General features: G+C 41.8%; 1 protein-coding gene across 2 annotated transcripts in view; it reads left to right on the forward strand.

Annotated features, from left to right (window-relative positions):
* The window catches only part of man1a2 (mannosidase, alpha, class 1A, member 2), a 109,957-nt gene extending 93,160 nt beyond the window's left edge, over window positions 1-16,797 (forward strand). For both annotated transcript variants that reach the window (XM_046403060.1, XM_046403061.1), the window contains exons 10-14: window positions 2,417-2,532; window positions 3,486-3,705; window positions 4,730-4,902; window positions 11,413-11,528; window positions 13,106-16,797. In XM_046403060.1, the coding sequence (XP_046259016.1) occupies window positions 2,417-2,532; window positions 3,486-3,705; window positions 4,730-4,902; window positions 11,413-11,528; window positions 13,106-13,241 (761 nt within the window). In that variant the 3' untranslated portion in view covers window positions 13,242-16,797. The remainder of the gene's footprint in view (window positions 1-2,416; window positions 2,533-3,485; window positions 3,706-4,729; window positions 4,903-11,412; window positions 11,529-13,105) is intronic.
* The last annotated feature ends 3,684 nt before the right edge of the window (window positions 16,798-20,481 follow it).

Raw genomic sequence — 20,481 nt, forward strand, 5'->3', positions numbered from 1 at the left:
CAGTTTGTGTTTTATTCTGCACTGCCTCGTTATTTTCGTCCTTACATTCAATATGTGTTTTGTGTAAATGGGCAGTTGGGCCTGTGGGTGGTGTGTTACCTTTATTCTGGTCTGATGGCCGCGCTCTTGTTATTTGTGTTGTGCTCTACCTAATACATCAGGTACCATGTCTGAAACAAGTGGTTTTGCTTTCATGTACCACCGCTTCAGATGTGTTTTCACATATTTTATAGTAAAAATCAAACAACAGCTCAGCCAGCCCGGAGGTTGGCAAACAGAGATAGTGAGACAATGCAAGATGAGCACAGCAAGAGATTATTCACAAGACCAGTGTCTTCTCCACTTGTTTATTTTCCTGCCAGTCTGGTTTACAGTCTCAACTAGAAAAGTACGTTCGACAAAAGTTTGTGGACAGTGTGACAACAAGTGGGACATTTGCAGGAAATCTTTGCATGTATAAAATATCAGTTTTCTCACAAGTGGCCAAATTTAAGTAAATATGTACATTGAGTTTACACTGCATGCACACAAAGGCCAGGCAAGTAGATTTCCAGGTTTGGGGCTCATTTGACTCAGCCGGTGCTCCCAAGGAGCCAATAAGCAAGAGTGTAGCTTCATCACAATCCATCCATCTAAAGCCTAACATGAAAATAATAAAAGAAAATTAGACCTCAGCCATGCCAGTTTGTCACAGATAGCAGAGTTCTCTCTTGTGGATGTTGATCGGAGTGGTTTAGCAGCATTGTTGTGCACAACTCTCAACTCTAGTGCATTACAACAGTTCATAGGGAGTCAGCACCCTGTTGCTAATTAGCCACATGCTGCTAGTCAGCTAAGGTGACCAGGATAAAATGTTGTTACAGTCAGTATATGAAATTACCTTTCTTTCAGCTGCTAGATTTCAGAATGTGCGCATGCCCCCTTGACCAACACGTATGATATGAGGCTGGCTGAGCAGAAATACTCTGGAATACGAAATGCAACACCATGCATCTCGGTCTGAACAGAACAGAATAGTGTGAATGTCATATTTGGAGCATGGGAATTATTGAAATAACATTTCATTTTGTTCCTTTCACCATAACACCCCAGAGAAAGCCTGTGTCATTGTGAGTGCTTCAGTGAACTCCTGCTAATGTTGATATGGACATAAAACATAAAACACATGCAAAGAATGTCTATTGCATCACTTAGATTTTCTATTGCTATCATAATTGTTAGGGTAAATAAATAATCATCATAATCATTCTTTCAAATTGACTTATTTGTATAACTTTAGCAGTCTCAAACAGATTCCAACTCATTTATTGATTCGTTTTGCTCGCAAATGTGAGTAAAACTGTACCAAGCAGTGACAAGCTGTCTTTCAATGTGCTTATTTTAAAGTCACTTGTCATATCTGCCTATATATACAAACTCTGTTACCCACATGTACCAACAGATATGAGCATTCCCATCCATGACTCCAAGGTTGTTTGCGAGGTTACCACTCTCTCTGTGGCAAAAGATGAATAATTCATTGCTTTTTCATCTTTGTCGCTCCCCGTCTTTGCATATTCCTCCATTTACCTACGGGCATGTTAATCACACACAGAAAAGAATCTCTTTAGATGAGACACAGAGCAATCTGCTCAGATATTGCGTATGATTACGCAGAGCTGAAGAGATAGAAGAATATTCCAGTTTCACTCAGCGAGGCAGGAGCTAAATAAAGATTGCTTCCCTAACTAAACTTAAAATCATAATGCAGTGAGAGAGGTTCCAAAGGAAGGACATTTTCTTCTTGAAACTGGGGAATTTTACCACCTTTCCACCTATCAGTTCATCTCAAAGTGACTCACACACACTGCACAACCAACAGACATTTAAAAAATGACATCAAAGTTATCACTGATTCATTGAAAAAGAGATGTGATATTTTTATTATTTTCAGAAAAATTCTAAATTGACGCTGTCTTGGTCATGTCCTAGTGGGCTCCAAACCTCCTCCGTTCAAAGAAAAGTTCTTTTCTTTGTCTGACCAGAATGAGTCTTCACTGCATCCCATCCTCTCTGTGTGATGTCCTGCAAATTAGGACAGCCATGAAAGCTGTGTAAACATTTCTAAAAGGGTGACTGGGGACATTGAAATGTGAGCGCATCAGGGACAGGGTAAACAAAGCGGGAAATGAGAGGAAATGTGCTGCCAGTATATTGTGAGTGTAGAGAAGAGAAATCACCCGGGGCCTCCATAGTTGCTTTTGATGCCATATGTTGCGCTTAGCCAGGGACTTTGAGGCAAAGTTGAAAAGTGAATAAGGTGTTTTGGCTCTCCCATTCGTCCATCTCTCACTGTTTTTCCTCCACCCCCTTCGTGTCCCTCCACAGCATTATTTTGAACAATTTTTTTCTTTTTTCTTTCCTTCGCTCTCTCCAGATCACACCTCAGTTGGAGGACTTGGAGACAGCTTTTACGAGTACCTGCTGAAGGCGTGGCTCATGTCAGACAAGACGGATACAGAAGCCCGAAAGACCTATGATGATGCCATTGAGGTACGGTACAATCAGAAATATTACTGCATATGCTGTGCAGCTGTTTTCACAGCTGTTAGCAAAGAGGAATATCACTTTAACACAGTGCACATGATCCGTAAGACAAACAAAAATCTATCTGAATGTTTAAAAAAGTGGCCAAATAATACAGACCAATGAAACAATATATTTCCTTGCTTACATTAGTGCAATATATTGAACCTGTGTATTATGATACATATTGGAGCATTGCTAATGCCCAACTCTCATATTTTCTTGTTACTGTGTTGCATTTGTTAAAGAACAAAAGTACCTTGAGTGGCCCATAATAAATAAATAAATGAATCAGACCATCACTGAACTGCATAGCCAAAGTGCCAGTTTCAGATCTGTAGCCCCAGTCTGACTTACACTGTCATCTTATATTTCATATTTCAGTACCCACGTTTACTAAAGATTGAGGTCTTTTTATTTATTTATTTATTTTTCCAAATAAAGATTGATTTAGCAGGAAGCAGATGTTAGTGGTCTGTGGCTGATGAAGACGTCTGTCAGTCATTAAGATTGTCAGAGAGTCAGCTGAACAGATGCTACAGAGCAAAGTGTGATGGATGCGGCCGCATTTTAAAGTACCACAATGTTTTGTTTTCTTCTGTTTGACCCTCCCTACCCTCATACACATGCTCTCAACTACATATTCCATTCATCACCTCCATGTATATCCTGCATTAATAAATACGTTGTCATTCCCCTTGGTGTGACCTTTTGTCTCCAAATATCCACATTCTCATCTAAACGCATGCATTTAACACATCCACACATACTGTTTCACTCACTGCCTGCATACAAATAAATGTATATGTGCCCTTCCATCTGTAACCTCGGTTCACATTCTCACTAAAAACATCCTGTTTCATTCCGCTTTTTCACACCAAACACACACACATACATACACTCCCGCTCCCTTTCTCCAGGCCATCGAGCGCCACCTGATACGCAAATCCAATGGCGGTCTCACATTCATTGGAGAGTGGAAGAATGGACACCTGGAGAGGAAGATGGGCCACCTGGCCTGCTTCGCCGGCGGCATGTTCGCGTTGGGCGCCGACGGCTCTCCAGACGACAAGGCCGGACACTACCTGCAGCTGGGAGCTGAAATCGCACACACCTGCCACGAGTCCTACGACAGGACAGGTGACGAGGGCGGGGGAGGGGAAGGCACACACAAACAGCATCACACACCTGTGGCACAAGGTGGCATGACATCACAGTACACATTTGCCTGTTACGTTGGAAATCACTATTATTAGTAACAACTAGATGTGCAACAGCAGCACAAAACCCACAGCTCAGATAACGTAAGTGTTGTAGTCGAGTCACCAAACTTGGAGTCCGAGTCCAGTTTCAAGTTCCCAGTTTTCGAGTCTGTGTCAAGTCCAAGTCATTAAAGAAAAATCAAGTCTAGTCAAGTCCATTACTGATCTGAGTCAAGTCCGATCCAAATATATTATTGTATAATATTGAACTTAATGTAGATATTATCTTATGCCAAATGACTATGGTGTATTACATAAAATGAAATAAAAATCGGAAGACTCATTTCCGATTTACCAGTCCCAATGCATTTAATGGATAAATCCAAGTCCAAATCAGCAGTGATCAAGTCAAGTCACAAGTCCTTAAAATTAGGGCTCAAGTTGGACGCGAGTCAGAGTCCTGGACTCGAGTACTACAAGCCTGGATAACAGTGTACTGTAACCCATCAGTCGTGTCACCTTCTCAGGTCCTCAGTAGTCTTCCAGTTAGACTCAGAATGCTTACATGGCAAACAGATAAATGAAATAAAAGATAAATACTGCGCTGTGTTCTTGCTCAAAATCCAGTAAAATCAGTGCAGTCAGGGGCTTTTCATTGCTTGAACACACACACAAGCGCTAATTCATTTCAGCTCTGACTTGTAATCACCGGCAACTGAACCACTGAGGCAAACAAGAAGCAGAAGATATTGTTTATCTTGTCTCACTCTGTATCCAGTCTCTCTCTTTTACCTTCCTCACTTTGTTCCTTTATCTTTCCGATCACTTTTATTTCTCTTCTCTTCTGTTCTCCCCTCTTCCTCTAATCCTATTGTTTTCCATTTCCCTCTTTTTTGTGTCACCTCTTCTCCAACTCTTTATTTTTACTCCTTTACCATTGTCCACATCCTTTTTCCCTCTAGTGTTGAAGCTGGGCCCGGAGGCCTTCAAGTTTGACAGCGGCCTGGAGGCAGTGGCTGTACGGCAGAACGAGAAGTACTACATCCTGCGGCCGGAGGTCATTGAGACCTACTGGTACATGTGGAGGTTCACTCATGATCCAAAATATCGGCAGTGGGGCTGGGAGGCGGCACAGGTAAATAACATGTATAAACCGAAGCTACAAGGTCAGGATTTAGGCCCTTTTTACCTAAATGAGTCCAATGCTCATTTTGATGTGAATAACTGGAAGCGGTTTTTATTGACGTCTACAGTACTCTGTTCGGTGTCAACTACCAGGAAAGATCTTATAAGACATCTGTTGGATTTGCGTTGCAGCACAAAACAAGTCCAGTATAAAACCCTGTTCTTGCAAACAAAAGAAAGCTAAAGCTCTCTGAGCTTTGTTACATGGAGGACAGCCATGAAACGGGGAGAGGATCATGAAAACATTCACTTCATGAATCTTCTGCTCATCCTCTAATGTCTTTCTCTTGAGAGCACTTGCAAACAGAGCATCACACTCCCATAAAAGCCACTGGATGTTTGTATATGTCTGTTTATGTAGCCTAATAACGGTGACAAATCAACCTGAACTGAGTTTAGAAATTGATTAGCTGAGGTAAATGGGGATTTACTGAAGGTATGATACTGAGCAGTTTTAAAAAGTGATACTTTTCGCATGTTTAACCATGTTGTTAAAGAGAAATTTAAAGAGTGGGCCCAGACTTTGTTCAGATTCATTCCTCCTTTCTAAATTCATTTTTATCATACTGAACCACAGCGTGTCTTGCAAAGATACAGTAATAGAGAGAGTACATTTGTGGTGATTACCTAGATGAATGAGGGTGGAAAGTACAGACTGGGAGTGAATTTGGCACTGAACTTGGAGGCTCTTTGAAATATGAGAACATTCATTTTCCATTGTGGCATGAGCTGTTGTATTAAAAGCACTGTCATGCAATCAGATGAACGTTCACACTCCTGCAGACCTTCGCTTTAGCAATTTTAGTTGGGGATAAAGAGCATCTTTGCACCACTGAGCTATTAAACAAGCTGTCTTTCTTTGATGCAAGTGTAGAAGCCCTGAATGTTTTTTTAGAACATATTTAGTATTTAAACAGTGAGCCGAGCTTGTTCTGTTGCATTTGAAACTGTGATTAGTATTGACTTTTCAGTCCCTGGATGAGTGTAAGTTTGAGAAGGTCAGTGTGTGTGTGTGTGTGTGTAATTAGGAGTCTTTATTTTTCTCTCTGCTAAAAGCATGTCAAAGCAAAATAAAGAGCAGTTTTCATGCCTGTGACAGCCGATGGCAGGGAGACATTTCATCATCAGGAGTTTCATTAGAGCTGGTGAGACTGAGGTGGCGTCGGTCTTCGGCAGCTCCACACTCAAAGTGATGCTGTGTCTCCCAGTTTTCTTGCATGGTCTTTTCAGGTTTTTACCTTACAGTACATGCAGCATGTGAAGATTTCTGTCACACACAGTACGGAGGGTCACATTTGTTTTGTATGTCTGTGACTTTCCATGTGTTGGAAACATGTACCCTGTAGGTGTGACTCCTTCAAGTGTCATTCGTTATTTATTCCTCCTATTGTGTTTTGATATGAAAAGCGTTCTGAAAGTGGAAGAGAAATGAAAGCCTTCTATCCTTTTCACTCCCCTGCTCCACTCCTTCTGACAGAGGATTAAAGAGCTCATCTTCTACACAGCAGTCGATGTGTCTTTTCTGTCTAAATCTCAGCCGGTCTGCTCATCACTTTTTCTTTTCTCTATCTCTCTGACTCTTTTTATACTTTCCTTTTGCTGTTTCTCCTGCCAATCTTCTTGTCACCTTTTTCCCTCCGTGTTTAAGCAGTGAAACTGCTTCTCTTTGTTTTTCTAAGTGGGAGTAAGTGCACACGCACTCATGTCCCAAGCAAATATGTTGACAAGTGTGTTTATGATGTGTGATTCTAGTGAGTTTGATTGACGGTATAGAGAGCTGGTGCTGAAGGGCTTACATCATTCAATATTGCACATATAATGTACAACCCCAATTCCAACAAAATGACTAAAATGTAAATAAGAGCAGCCCTTGTCATTTGCAAACAAACCGTTTTTTACTGACAGTGGTTTTACAAAGTGTTCCTGAGTCCGTCTGGTAATATCATTTGTACAGTAATGGGTTTCACAAAGTGGGGAACCTCAGCCTATCTTTGCTTGTGAACAGCTGAGCCTTTTGAGGACGTCCCCTTCATATCCGATCGTGATGCTATCACGTTTTACCAATGAAGCTGTTTACCTGTGGAATGTTCCAAACAGGTGTTTTCTGAGCAGTACACAACTTTCCCAGTGTTTTGTTTCTTCTGTTCCAACTGGTTTGAAATGCATTGGTGGCACCAAATTCAGAATAAGCACACATTTACACATATCAAGATGTTGGGTTCAAAACATTAAATATATTGTTTTGTACTGTTTTCTATTGAATATGTAAGGATTAGCAAACAATTATCGCATTCTGTTTGATTTCTGCTTTTCACATCGTCCCAGAGTTGTTGGAATCAGATAGAGTACATACTAAAGTACATAATAAAGTACATGCTAAAGCAGGTGACGTCCTATGTGTTTTACTGTTTTTCAGAAATGTGGCTGACACATAGTTTTATCTGTTTGCCACATTGATATTCAGAAGTGGCTAACTTACAGTGAAGTTCTGGTCTGACTCCTTTTCACACTGATATTTTTTTTGCTAGCAAACCAAGAGAAGTAAACTTGAAGTTATGCAGAATGACTAGCCTTTGTGATTGTCATCGGGCACTATCAGCACATCACCAGGACCAAAGTGGGAAAATCAAACTTTAGCGAATGACAGAAGTTTATTTAGCTTAAAGCGCCTGATGCGTATATGTCTGTCCTTTGGTGTCACACAGCGCTCACTTTGAAATAAATGACTGTAAACATTATTAGTGTTATTGGTGAGCAAATGACTGACAGGAAGAAAATGTTAACAATCAGAGCTCATTCCTGTAGGGTGCCTGACACACACCACATATTAATGGACTTAATGAATCGACAAAGTATGCAGGATAGGATACCAGCAAACAGTATTCACACTTTTTGACCTTTTAATAAAAACCCATGCTGACATGCATACGTGTCACCATGGTTGCTAATATATACATATCTTATATAGCTCAATTATAAGATCACTTCCTGTACAGATCTTATGATCAGTGCATAAGTTTATTAGTAGTTTAGCTTTTAAATCATGTTAACATCACACATCTGCTATCATGAAATTCTCATTCGTTCTTGTTTCTTTCTGTTTCCCTTTTTTCTTGGCCTCCTGCATTATTTTTTATTCCATATTCTACATTCTTTTTGTCAGAAATTAGAAATTCTCCAATTATTTTTAGTTACAAGATAAAACAGAGAAAATAACTATTTGTCCATGTTCAAACTTAGCTGTTTTGGATTTTTACAGAACATAAATGTGGCAACATTAGCTGCTTCTGGCACTGACATTCTCCCCAGCATTAAGCTGCTTTCTTGCTGAAATTACAGCTTTTGTATCCTAATTATTTTGGGGTCAGCCATGTCTTCTGTCTTGTTTCAAGCTGCTCTGTAGCTCTGAATCATCTGAACTCCTTGTTTCTTATAGACTGATATTCTGGTTGTGTACTTCTACTGTTGTGTACTGTGTGTACGACATACAAATTGCTCATAGCTTGTACCATGTTCTAATCTTTATAGCATAGCCAGTGTTTAATTATGCCGTTAGTGTAAGAATTGACATACCTGACCATTTTCTAGTGTTAGCAAGACAACTTACGTGCACTGAGTGACATGAGTCATACTGTAACTTAAGAATGGCTCTGTGAGTTTAACTTTTTTGTGCGCCTTTCTGTAGTTGTCTTACCACCATCCATAATTCATTCCTTTTTTTTTCCCACACAGCTCTTCCATTTGCAGTCAGCTGAATAGTTTCTCAGCAGGCATTGCCTTTGTTTTAGTCTTTTATTTTGTGACTTCGAGGGCATGCCTAAAACCTGCCTACAGTTAGTATGGATTTCGGCCATCTTGGATAGACCCCGTATTTTAAACTTGCACTTGAACAAAACTTTTTTCCTTCCTGTATCATTTTATGTATATTTGATTGTTCCTCATACATAATGCATACATGAACTATCTCACGCGGCACGTCAGGCTCTCCCCATGTTTGCGCACTGCTCAACTCCCGGCTTTCTTCCTCTGTTGGCCTCCCCTATATTCACACACACACACACACAGACACACACGCACACACAGCTTACTTCTATACCAGCTGCTTCTGTCCTGTACACCAAACCTGCCACGCTTCCTCTTTTCACAGCGGTCATTAACACCTGCTGCTGTGTTTGTGTGTGTGTGTGTGTGTGTGTGTGTGTGTGTGTGTGTGTGTGTGTGAAGGTGAAGTCCAAATGTGAAAAATGTCCTCACGTAGTGGCTGCAGACACGCTGGTCCTCTTCCTTCTCCTACAGGTAGACTTTTTGTCAGATCATTTAATTAGCACAGATGATCACTCTGTGTGTGGGCGTGCGTGTGTGTGGACGTGTATTCCTGTTCTTATGGGGACAAAAATCAGTTTACACGGTCACATTGTGAGGACCTGCCTTACTTATGGGGACAAAATGCAAAATCATGAACTATTAGGATGAAGATTTGCTTTAAGGTTAGGCTGAGATTAGGGTTAGGTTAAGGTAACGGTTAGGATTAGGCAGGTAATGTTTATTGTTATGGTTAAGTGGTGGTTAAACCTCCAGGAAATGAATGTGAGACTGTGTAATGTATCCAAAAGAGATGGAAATGCAACTGTGTGTGTGTGTGTGTGTTTGTGTGTTGCCATCTTTGTTAGAAACAGATTTAGTATGAAACATGAGAGTGAAAGAGCAGTGGCTCTCTCTCATTGGCCATTTACATATGCAACTCTCATTCCCATCACACAAAGTTTCCCTTTAAGACACTAGACATAATGAAGGATTTACTCAGCTTGATATAGGTGTGTGTGTGTGTTGCACAGACTGTTGTGGGGCACTGCAGTGTGGATCCAGAAGGGCAAATGCACGGCCATTAATAACAGGAATTATGGTCCAAACTCCTCGCGACGGAAATCTGCTGACAGCAAAATGGTCACTCGAGGACAGGATGGTGGGAGAAGGCGTGTGTGTGTTTGTATGAGAGAGAGAGGGAGAGAGACTGAAAGACAAGGACAGAGATAATGCTTTCAATTACACGTGTTAATACTGAAAGTCGATAAGGTATGAAGGTATGAACAGGAGTGTAATGCAGCCAGGATTTTTATGGAGGCACCAATTTCACTGTAACAAGTCTTCATTGTAAATCAATATTGCACACTAGCGCATTGTCAGTATCACCAGCTGGCTGATCACTGCATTTTTGATGAGGTATTGCCGGTTCAGGTGTGTGTGGACTGGGAAAACACCTGCTCATGAACTGGATTTGTTTTGCTGATACATTTTGACTCGTCTTAGCCAAAGCTGCACCTGGTCATTGTGTGCTCTGCAGGGAGGAAGTGCCACTAGTGTTTGTGATGACATTGTCTTGGTTTTACTGGGCCACTGTTCAGGGAAGCAGGATTGCTGAGGAGCATGGTTACTAAAGTGCGATGTGTTAATTAGAAATGGTAAAGAATTTCTGGGTGCTGCAGGCCCGTAACTTGCTGCTGTTTTACGGTTGTTTATTCAGCTTGTGTTTGTGATTTGCAGTGAAGAAAATGCGCATCATCACAGCACTGCGGTTCACTGGCTGTCCTCCATGTGCGTTGTTTTTGTTTGGAGGATTGGTGATAAAACCCCGAAAATCCAAAGTGGATGGACGGACAGGGGATTTACATCACAACCTGCAAAAGTGGCTTAAATTTGTCCTCAAAAGACTGGACACCAGGTGTCTTTTTGTGTGACTTCAAGAAAATCCAAAACATATCACACAAAATCAGATCCAACTTGAATGTAACCTTAAATCCATGCATACACACATTAGACGTGCAAAGCTGCTGTTTTCTTCATCACAGACAGCTAGTGAAAACATGTCACGCTCTACAATCCGCTCCCACTTTATCCTTCATTGGGAATCTGCAGACGCATGTAGAACAGCGACGCGATGAGGAGACGGTAAAAATGACCCCTGAGAGAACTCTGCCTCGCTGAAAGAAGAACTTGAAACCTGAAACACACGAGTGCGTCGGCACGTATATGAAGCCGCTTGTGCTTGATGAGGGACGAAGAGAAAACGTTGGAGAATAAAATGTAAATGCAGGGGAGACATTGCGAGGCATTTGTGGTAATCTTCTTTTCCTCCCATTTTCTACAGCTGCTGGTTCCTGAAAGTGTCTCCACAGGACTCAGTCTAATCTGTCACAAGCAAAGAAATTAATTATGGCATGCTTTCTGAAAGCTTATTAAAACTGTGCTTCTCACCCCACCCCCTTTTCTCTTTGCACTTTTCCTTTTGCTTCTTTGTTTTTGTCTTCCTCCATGGGGCCCCTCTGCGCTTCTTTTACCTTTTTATTTTTCCCACCTTCCATTTCTTCTTTCTTCTGACCATTTTTACCCTACAACTCTTCTTTTTCTCTCTGTCTTCCTTCCCTTCCCTTCCTTCCTTTGTCCCCCCCTCCGTCTCCTCTAGGCCATTGATAAGTACTGCAGGGTGAGCGGAGGTTTCTCAGGAGTGAAGGACGTCTACTCCTCCAATCCGACCTACGATGACGTGCAGCAGAGCTTCTTCCTGGCTGAGACTCTCAAGTAAGCCACTGACAGGTTGAATAACTGCCTCGATCCATGAATCATTAGTGCATTTGTTGATTAGCTAATCGCACACAGTGATTTGGTGGGTGGGTTGGCTGATTGAAAGTACTTGTCATCGAAAAGTGATTGCAACTGTTAGTTGTTGGTAGAATTCTTTGGAAGAAATCAGCATGTTCTGCCAACATAAGAAGCTGCAGCGTGTCAGTCACAGACCTAGATGTGGAACCTTGTACATATTTTAAATAAATAATAAAAAGTGAAATGACTTCCAACTTAAAAAGCTGATCTCAAACGCTAAGGCGGCTTGTATTTTAGTGCTTAAGATTTCAGTCCTGGTTAATTTGGTTGATTACAGCAATTCAGTTGGCCTTTTTCCATCATGACGCAAGCAGTCATGATTTGATTTTGTTCTGCTCATGGCGGAAGTAATTTTCCACACACCAGCAGTGTACTGGTGAGCGAACACCACAGAACTATTTAGTGACATAATGGTGCCTTTTTCATGTTCAAGTCGTCTAAGATGGACTGTAAAACTTTTTAAATGATTTAAATTGAAGGCCTCTTAAATGTTAGAATTAAAAGAAGCCTTACAAATACACCACTGGCTGTTTTATTCTCACATATTTGTCACATGTGTTTATGGAGCCAGTAATCTGACTACAGAATGTCTTCCCTCCTGTGTTGTTAAGTGTTAGAGGCTGATTAACGTAAAGAGCTCTGAGCTCTCTCTGGTTGATCGTCTCCACTGCTGGGTGTGGGTGGAATACGCTCTGACCAGAGGTTTCTGTGAAGCCTAATGTGACGCTCTGGTTCCCCCTGCTGGGAGCTTTTTGAATCTTATCCTCTCCTGGCACTACTGTACATGAACACTGACCTGATTATAGTTCAGTGTGCACGGTCAAACTGTGCGACAGTTCAAACATAACTATTAAAACTGGGCTTTATCGGTTGCTCTGTCAGCTCTCCCTTTGTAATGTGTCTGAAATAATCACCCACAAAGCACTGAATACCGGTAAAATGAGTCTTTGTTGTAAAAGTCAGTAAAGGTCACCTTCCACGTCCTGCTGCTAACTCTCTGACGGTGACATTTGAATACCTTAGTGTTATTCGGCCTTTGCATTTCTATTGTCAGTCTTTGCATCTGCTGGCTGTGAGCCAATCCCGTCAGAGAAGTACAACAAGGCTGTGGCAGACAGGCTGCTGATTGGCTGCCAGTCACACTGACCTGCACAAAGATGTAGCATCCAAGCTTATGTTGATCTGCTGTGTGGACTGCGAGTTAGAGTTGATTTGATGAGTATTGTTACAATGTGAAGGACTGACATCACAGGAGACGCTCAGGTGGAGCTCGTCCCCTGTTTTGACATGATGGGGTCAAACATGTTTCCAATCCAGAATCTGAACCAGGAAATAAACTTTTTTTTAAAAATTAACAAGAAATAAGGCAAATTAACTTCAATTAGATTAACTTTAGTTTTACATGAATTTTATCCATGGATAAAACCTATTTGGCTACAAATTCATGGTTTTCAGATACTTAAACATGTCTTACTTAAATACCCCCCTCTCCCCAGGTATCTGTACCTGTTGTTCTCCAGTGATGATCTGATGCCACTGGAGAGTTGGGTCTTCAACACGGAGGCTCACCCACTTCCTGTCCTCCACCTGGGCAACATCACCCTGCCTGGCAGCGAGCCGGCTCAGCGGTAGACAGACAGGCGCTCTTCCTCCACCGGAGCGCCAGGGGGCGCCACCTGCCTGCCTGTCTGCCTGCCTTCCGGAAAATCCACCCACCAACACTGGACAGACTTAGATTCGGCTCTACGGACTCAACTGCTTGTGGACTGCAGACATGAACCAGAGGAGACGGAGAGAGAGCGTCCGGCGCAGACCACTGCAGTGTGGAGACCACCCGCTCGCTGAGTCCCCCTCCTCCTTCTGTGTTTCGCTCTCCGAGTATCTTTATCTCTCTGTCTTCTCTGCTTAAATCAAAAGGAAGGTGGGTTTGCTGCTCAGCCTCATGACTTGGCTTGAATTGACTCTTTTCTCTGATGGACCGAGCTCTTAAACCAGAGGCTTGATTTAGATTTTTGTTCTTATTTTTAGTGTTTGTTTGAGATTTGACCAAACTTTGCTCCCATACAAACTCAAGCTGAGACACTGAGAGTGCATACGGGGTTTTGTGAAGGATCTCACAGTCCGTTTGATACTGCGCTGATGGAAGTGTCACGTTTTAAGGCAGACAGACTCAAGGACTTCACAGGGTCCGTTGATGAGTTCTTTTTTTTTTTGACAAATCTTTAAAGGGGACACAGGGTTGAATCAAAGCCCTCCGCTTCTCCCTGACCCGACCCCCCCCCCCCTCCCCATCCCATTTCCTGTTTAACCTTCATCAGATGTACTTTGACCTGGAACTGTTTGTCACACTATCTAGTGCGAGGGCGGGTTGAGGACACAGTCCCCACCTCTCCCTCTAATCCTCCTTTTTTCACAGAAGTGGACCATTATAAGTGGGACAGCAGCAGGGCTCCTCATTTCCACCACGCAGCACCTTGACATCTTTCCAGTTTCTCTACTGCTACTTGTATGGACGCTCCTTTCATGTCGCTCTCCTCCACCTTTTTCCGATCACGCCATCATGTTCTCTCATCCCATCTATTGTCCAGTTCCTCACTTTTTCATTATTTTCAGGTCTATATTTTCAGATGAGGCAAGAACACAGCCATGACAAAAGTGTATGACTGTGTGTGTGTGTGTGTGTGTGTGTGTGTGTGTGTGTGTGTGTGTGTGTTGGTGAGGGAGGGGGGGTTGAAATCACCTCTGCTGTAAATCATTTATTTGTGCACTTTGTATGGTAAGATTATGTAGAAGAGGAAAGTGGAGGTGTAGCACTGAACGACCTGAATAAATGTGTCCCTGCTGGGCTGCCATTTTGCATTTTCTCTGTTCAAACCCACATCACCAGCTGGACCGCCTGTCTGTAAGCTACAACTCAGCGGTCTTTCTTTACCACTTTTCTCCATAGTCCCTCTCTTGTTTCCTGCTTTTACCTTTCCTGTTCTCTCCTCCATGTTCACCTCTCCTGTCCACAATAAAAAAGTCTAAAGCTCTGAGGCCTTTATTCTCAGGGTTCCCACATCACTCTGAATAGTCTGGTAAACTATGAAACTATAATAGTGTCCAATTTCTTCCCATAAAAATTTCCATTGTTTCAGATTCACAAAATGTGGAAATGTTGTGATATATTCAACAACCTCTCCAACAGCATAAATCTGTGAACTCATCACCTTTGTGTTAATTGTTTGGTGAACTAAGTCATGACCAGCTGCTGTACATTGATTTGAGCCAGTTCATCCTATTTTCCAACTGCTAAACAACAACATCACATCATCAATCAATTAATATGTGTGAAGAAATTGCGGTCTGGGAAAAGAAATTCTGAAATAAAACAGATCACAGACATTTTTGTTTGGTTTCCCTGAGTGGTTAGAACTTCTCGTCTTTGTAAGGGTTTGACAGTCGGGATATTTTACTTGCTGCTTATGGTGTGATTTTATTCAGAGCTTGGCCTTACTGAGTGAAGTCAGAGCCACCACGCACGCCGTCTGCTCACTTAACCCGCATGGGTCTGCCTCCCGACACAGTGTGCTCTGTTACATCCAAAGCAGCGTGAGGGACTTACTGCGTGGGTCGCTCGCATAATGAAAAGAAAATATTATGTTAGCAAACAACCAAAATAACTCTGAAACTGTCCTCCCTGGTAACACATCTCAGTGTGGCCTGCTGTATAAGGCACTTGTTCACTAAAAGGCCCTGAGAAAGCACCATCTAATACCTTTTAGCTTGGATTGCTGCAGATTCCGCGTTAGTCCTCAAACACATCAACCCAAACGTAAACCAGAGTCAGAGCTGCTCAGATTTCTGCCTAAAGAAAAAGAAAAAAACAATTAGAGGTCAGACACATGACAGTCAGATTCTGTACGTCTAACAGTGATGTTTGATCATACAGCGTCAGACGGCACATTGAAATGACAAGAGCGACTAAGCTTTTCACGAGCCATGTGTGACCCACAAGAAATGTTAACCAGCAAGAACACGCAAAGAGCATCATTAAAACCTGGCGAGGTTACGTAAACCGATATTACGTAAAAAAGTACACCCATTTACTCCATTTGCTGAACGATTTTCATTTTTTTATTTCAGGTCTGTTTGATGTATCAGCCATATTGATAGGGATTTAACCACGAGTCACTACGTTGATTCAAAAGAGAAAAGAAAACAGGCTTAATGATGGTCTCGTTAAACCCGTACAATGACTGAGAGTGTGTGTGTGTGTGTGTGAGAGAGAGAGAGAGAGGGGAGTGAGTTTGTTCCAAATTTTCTGACATTTTCTGTCATCAATAAGCCTGTTGGCTGCCAGGTTTGTGACATGAATTTCCAGAGTGTGTGTGTGTGTGTGTGTCACCTGACTGGTTTGGATAAAGAGAGCAGGCTTTCACTACTACAGATGATTTACATGCAGGCATTCAAGCCGAAGGGAAGAAATGGCACTGAACCAGGAAGTGATCGTGTGTCTGCATCTGCTTCTTCAGTTCTTTTTAAGCCTTATCGTCAAATGCGACGCCTTGGCCGTACTGTCTTCTTTCACACTCTTTGCTTTGGGTTTTGTTGTACATTATTATGATTAAAAATGGTATGTTTTTGCATTACCATGAACACACAAACTGCAGTTTATTTTAATTTAATTACACAAACACACACACACGCAATCCTGCTAGCACTTGTAAAGCAGAAGACCAGATGTGGATGAATCCTACATTTAAAAATAGTTCCCAACATGTGTTCTATTTACTGTAATTTCAGTTTGATTTGGAAATTACCTTTAAGAAAACATGAGACAATGTATTTGTGAGCTGCATTTAAATGTTTTCATCTTCATTAGAAATGAATGGGCTTGGGGCTTAGGGACCAGGACGGGAGAGAAGCCAAAAAGTATAGAGAAACACATGGTTGGTTTCGGTCCTTTCATGGGATTGGGCAACAGTAATGTAGAAAAAACTAAGAAAAAAAAAACCAACTAAACATGTTTAGTAATCTCTGCCTTATTTTTTAAACATGTTTGGAGTATTTTTTGTGATATGATTTCAGAGATATGTAAGACCTGATTTGACAAACCAGTGAAGGTAGCAGTTAGAATATTTTTAAAAATTGGCTGATGGATGTTCATTAAACATTGAGTTTATATTTCATCAGTTCAGCTTTTTTTTTAAATAAATGAAACAACAGCAGTTGTCCTCAGTTTTTGGTTTAAAGTTCAGGGGAACCTCTCAACAGCATCACACAGTGTACATACAGGATTTGTCTGTACCCCGTCCCCCCCTTCAACACATTTTATTCCCTCCATATGTTTCCCTCCATCATCCATCCGGTATCATCTCCACATCCCTCTTTCATCTGAACTCTGGTGGCAGTCAACCAACAGTCAGCACAGTACAGTATCTGTTCTCTCCCTCTGTTCCCCCTTCTCTGACATCACACTGACATCATCACCTCCTGTCTGTGAAGTCCAGGTGAAAACCTGGGCGGCCATCGAGTCGCTGGGAGCGACGCTGATTTTGAAAATTGAGTGTTCTGTATTTGTATTTTTACTGAACTACAAAAAAAAAATCCAAAATACAATTAAAGTATGTGTAAATATGTTTAAATCCGAGACACAAATTCAATAAAGATGTTACGAAAAGTGATCAGATATGAAGAGTATATTCTGTGTTTTGTTTGTTTTTATCTTCATCACACGATGCTTCATGGAGAAATTGCTTTGACGGCTGATTTTTGTTGCTGTGTTCCAAGTTAAAACCCTAAGAAGTGAGCACGAGGAGGTTTGCATTAAATGTTGTTTTTGGCAACAGGTTTTAGCACAAAGTTTAAATTATCTAAAGCCAAATGCAGATAAGTAAACTACGGGACACTGAAGTTCTGGAACGTAAATATTCCGATTGGAGATGGAGTCACGTTTTTATATGCTGTACATGCCTCATGTATTTCAGCTTCCATATTGTTCACTGACTACTTCTTTCCCCTTTTATTGTTCTGTTTCATTGTTATCTCTTGACTATTTTCACAGCCATCAAAGTGGCTCCACTTTAGTCTAGACCACTTGGAACAACTCTTGGATGGATTGCCATGAAATTTGGTGCTGACATTCAGAATGATTTGTAATCCCTTGTTGATCTGCGGACTTTTCTTCTCGTGCCAGATTTAGTTTATGAGTAAATACCTGGCAAACTACGGGCATTCCCATCAGCTTCAGCGGTACCCGTTAGTAGATGTTGAATATGATAAACATTCTACTTGTTTGGCATCAGCATGTGAGCATGCTAACATTAGCATTTAGCTCAAAGTGCCGCTGTGCTAAATTACAGCCTCACTGAGCTCTTGGCATGGTTGCAGTGGTCTCTTAGTCCTGTTTTAGTCTGATAAACCTCTGTTGATTTTAAATTTGAAAACTGTCACCGAAGGGAGACTCTGTGGTGCGTGGGTTAGCTTCACGGCAAGGGGGTTCCGGGTTCAAGTCCAGGTCTGGACCTTTCTATGCTGAGGTGGCATATTCTCCCCTGTACCTGGGTGGGTTTTCTCCAGCTCCCTCTCATGGTCCCAAAAACACACATTAGGTTAATTGACCACTGTACATTGCCCCTAGGTGTGAATGTGTGTGTGTGGTTGTCTGACTGTGTGTCAGAAGAAGAAGAAGAATCAACTTTAATGACAGTATATATATTTTTACATACACACACTGAATTTGTCTTCTACATTTGACCCATCCTTAGTTGAACACACACGCAACACCCGGCAAATTACATGCAGTGAAACACACAGGAGCAGTGGGCAGCATCAAACACCCGGGGAGCATATTGGGGGGTTAAGTGCCTTGCTCAAGGGCACATCAGCCGGCTAATGAAGGGGGGGGGGGCATTTTATCGCATTAATCACTCCACCACACCCAAATTTTTCCTGCCTGTCCGGTGGGGGAATCGAAACCGGTGACCCTCCGATCACAAGCCGCTTCTACAACCTCTCTGCCCTGCAATTGACTGGCAACCAGTCCAGGGTGTATACTGCTGGCGTGGATGGAACTCTATCACTGATTGCCTAATTTGCTGATAGCTGGAGCTCCTCTGAATCACTTTGGGTAAACTTTATGAGTGGATCTTGACAAATTTCATTAATTCTACAGTGACCGACCAGTGAGAAGTTCAGTTTACGACTGAAACTGCTGGATTCAAACTGGATCATAATAAGTGCCAAAACTGTAAATTTAGCCCAAATTAAAAACAACTTTGAATATCTTGATTATAAACTGACCTGTCTGTGAGAAGCACATGAGTTTTAAATTAAAGACTTGTTCTCTGTCTGTGCCTTTCAGACATTGAAAGAACAAACGTGTTGGGGTTCCTGTTACTCGGCCTGTTGTCACTTCCATCAGGGTCCTGGCAGAGAGCTGCTGAACAATTTAGACAAAAACACAATAGCTTCTATCCAGTCTGCAGCTTACATACTAACGAGTACCTTTGTTTTTGGCCCGTTTTGTTGATTCACAGACTACCTTTTTTTATGCTGAGACTGCATCTGCTCACGTTCATCACAGTTTTCTGGTTCTCCCTTAACGCACAATGTTCCCACTTGAGTCAACATGAGGTTTTCAATTTACTTTTCAACTGCACTTGTGGAATGGACTTAAGCCTACATGTAGGGTCGCCAGGCTAGGCTGGTAAATCTGAAGCCATATCATTTAATGAGGCTACGTCCTCGTAGTAGCCGACTACAAAATACATGAATGCAGGAAGGTCAGGTCAATCTGTCTGTTGAGGCAGGTCAGCCATGTTTTGCTCCCCTGCAGCACTGTGTTGGCATGGACATGCAGTATATTCAGACATTCAGTACAGATGAAATCATTGCAATTGGATACCTTAACTTGAACACAGTATGTAGTTTTATCCACTTTGACCATCTTGTTGATACATTTCTCTAACTTTGGAGACATAGTGATTTTTTTGGAACAGCAGTTGAGTGCTTTGCTTCTTCTGGCTTTGCCATTTCATTCATATGTCCCATAAGTTTAAGAAGTGGAAGTTCTCAACCAGTGGATCCAGCTTGTAAAATGAACTGCTCTGTTTTTTTCCCTTCTTTGTTTCTGACAAAAAACAAGACTGCTTGTCTTTTAAGAGATATAAATTACAAATTCTTTCTCAAACCTCTCTTTCCAAAATGAAGATGTTAAAACAGGTCTTTCAAATGTAGGAACCAGGCTGCTGCTCTTTTCAGATTTCTCCGGCCTGACGAGTAGCGTGTGAGTTTGTTTGTTACGTCCATGTCTCACACTTAAATAAAGCCCCTGATGATAAACCATGAAGCCTAATCCTCGGGGTTCTGGAAGTGATTATGTCCATGCTATCAGCACAGCTGCAGTGAGCTCCAGTTCTGGCATAGTGACTCACACCTTTCCCTTCATGAAAGCTACATGAACGTCATTGCCGGAGTTATTCATTCTTATGTGGCAGCAGCATACCCACTTCCGCTTATGTCACTGAAGTCATGTAACTGTGCAGACTAAATGCATCCGCATGTTTTTGGTTTCATACAGTAATCAATATGAATGTCCGCTATCCTCTTCAATCCTGTGGGAAATTTTCTTGAAGGCCTCTGTAATTTCCTCATCCCATCCCAAATTAAGTTTGCACAGCTCCTGCAGAATTAGCTTTGCAGTGAAGACAAAGGTTTTGCCTTGTCTGTTGACTGACTGGGATTTCAGAGAGACTTTGAAGAAATCTGAATACATCTTCCACATGCCATTGAATTCCCAATACTCTCTCAGTGGGAAGGCTTTTTTTCTGACTCTTTGGCTTTCACTTTCAGGGATCGAAGCCAACACAGTTCTGCTGTAACTTATCCA

This window comes from Scatophagus argus, chromosome 11 (genome assembly GCF_020382885.2).
Source record: "Scatophagus argus isolate fScaArg1 chromosome 11, fScaArg1.pri, whole genome shotgun sequence".
In the NCBI taxonomy this organism is placed as follows: domain Eukaryota; kingdom Metazoa; phylum Chordata; class Actinopteri; family Scatophagidae; genus Scatophagus; species Scatophagus argus.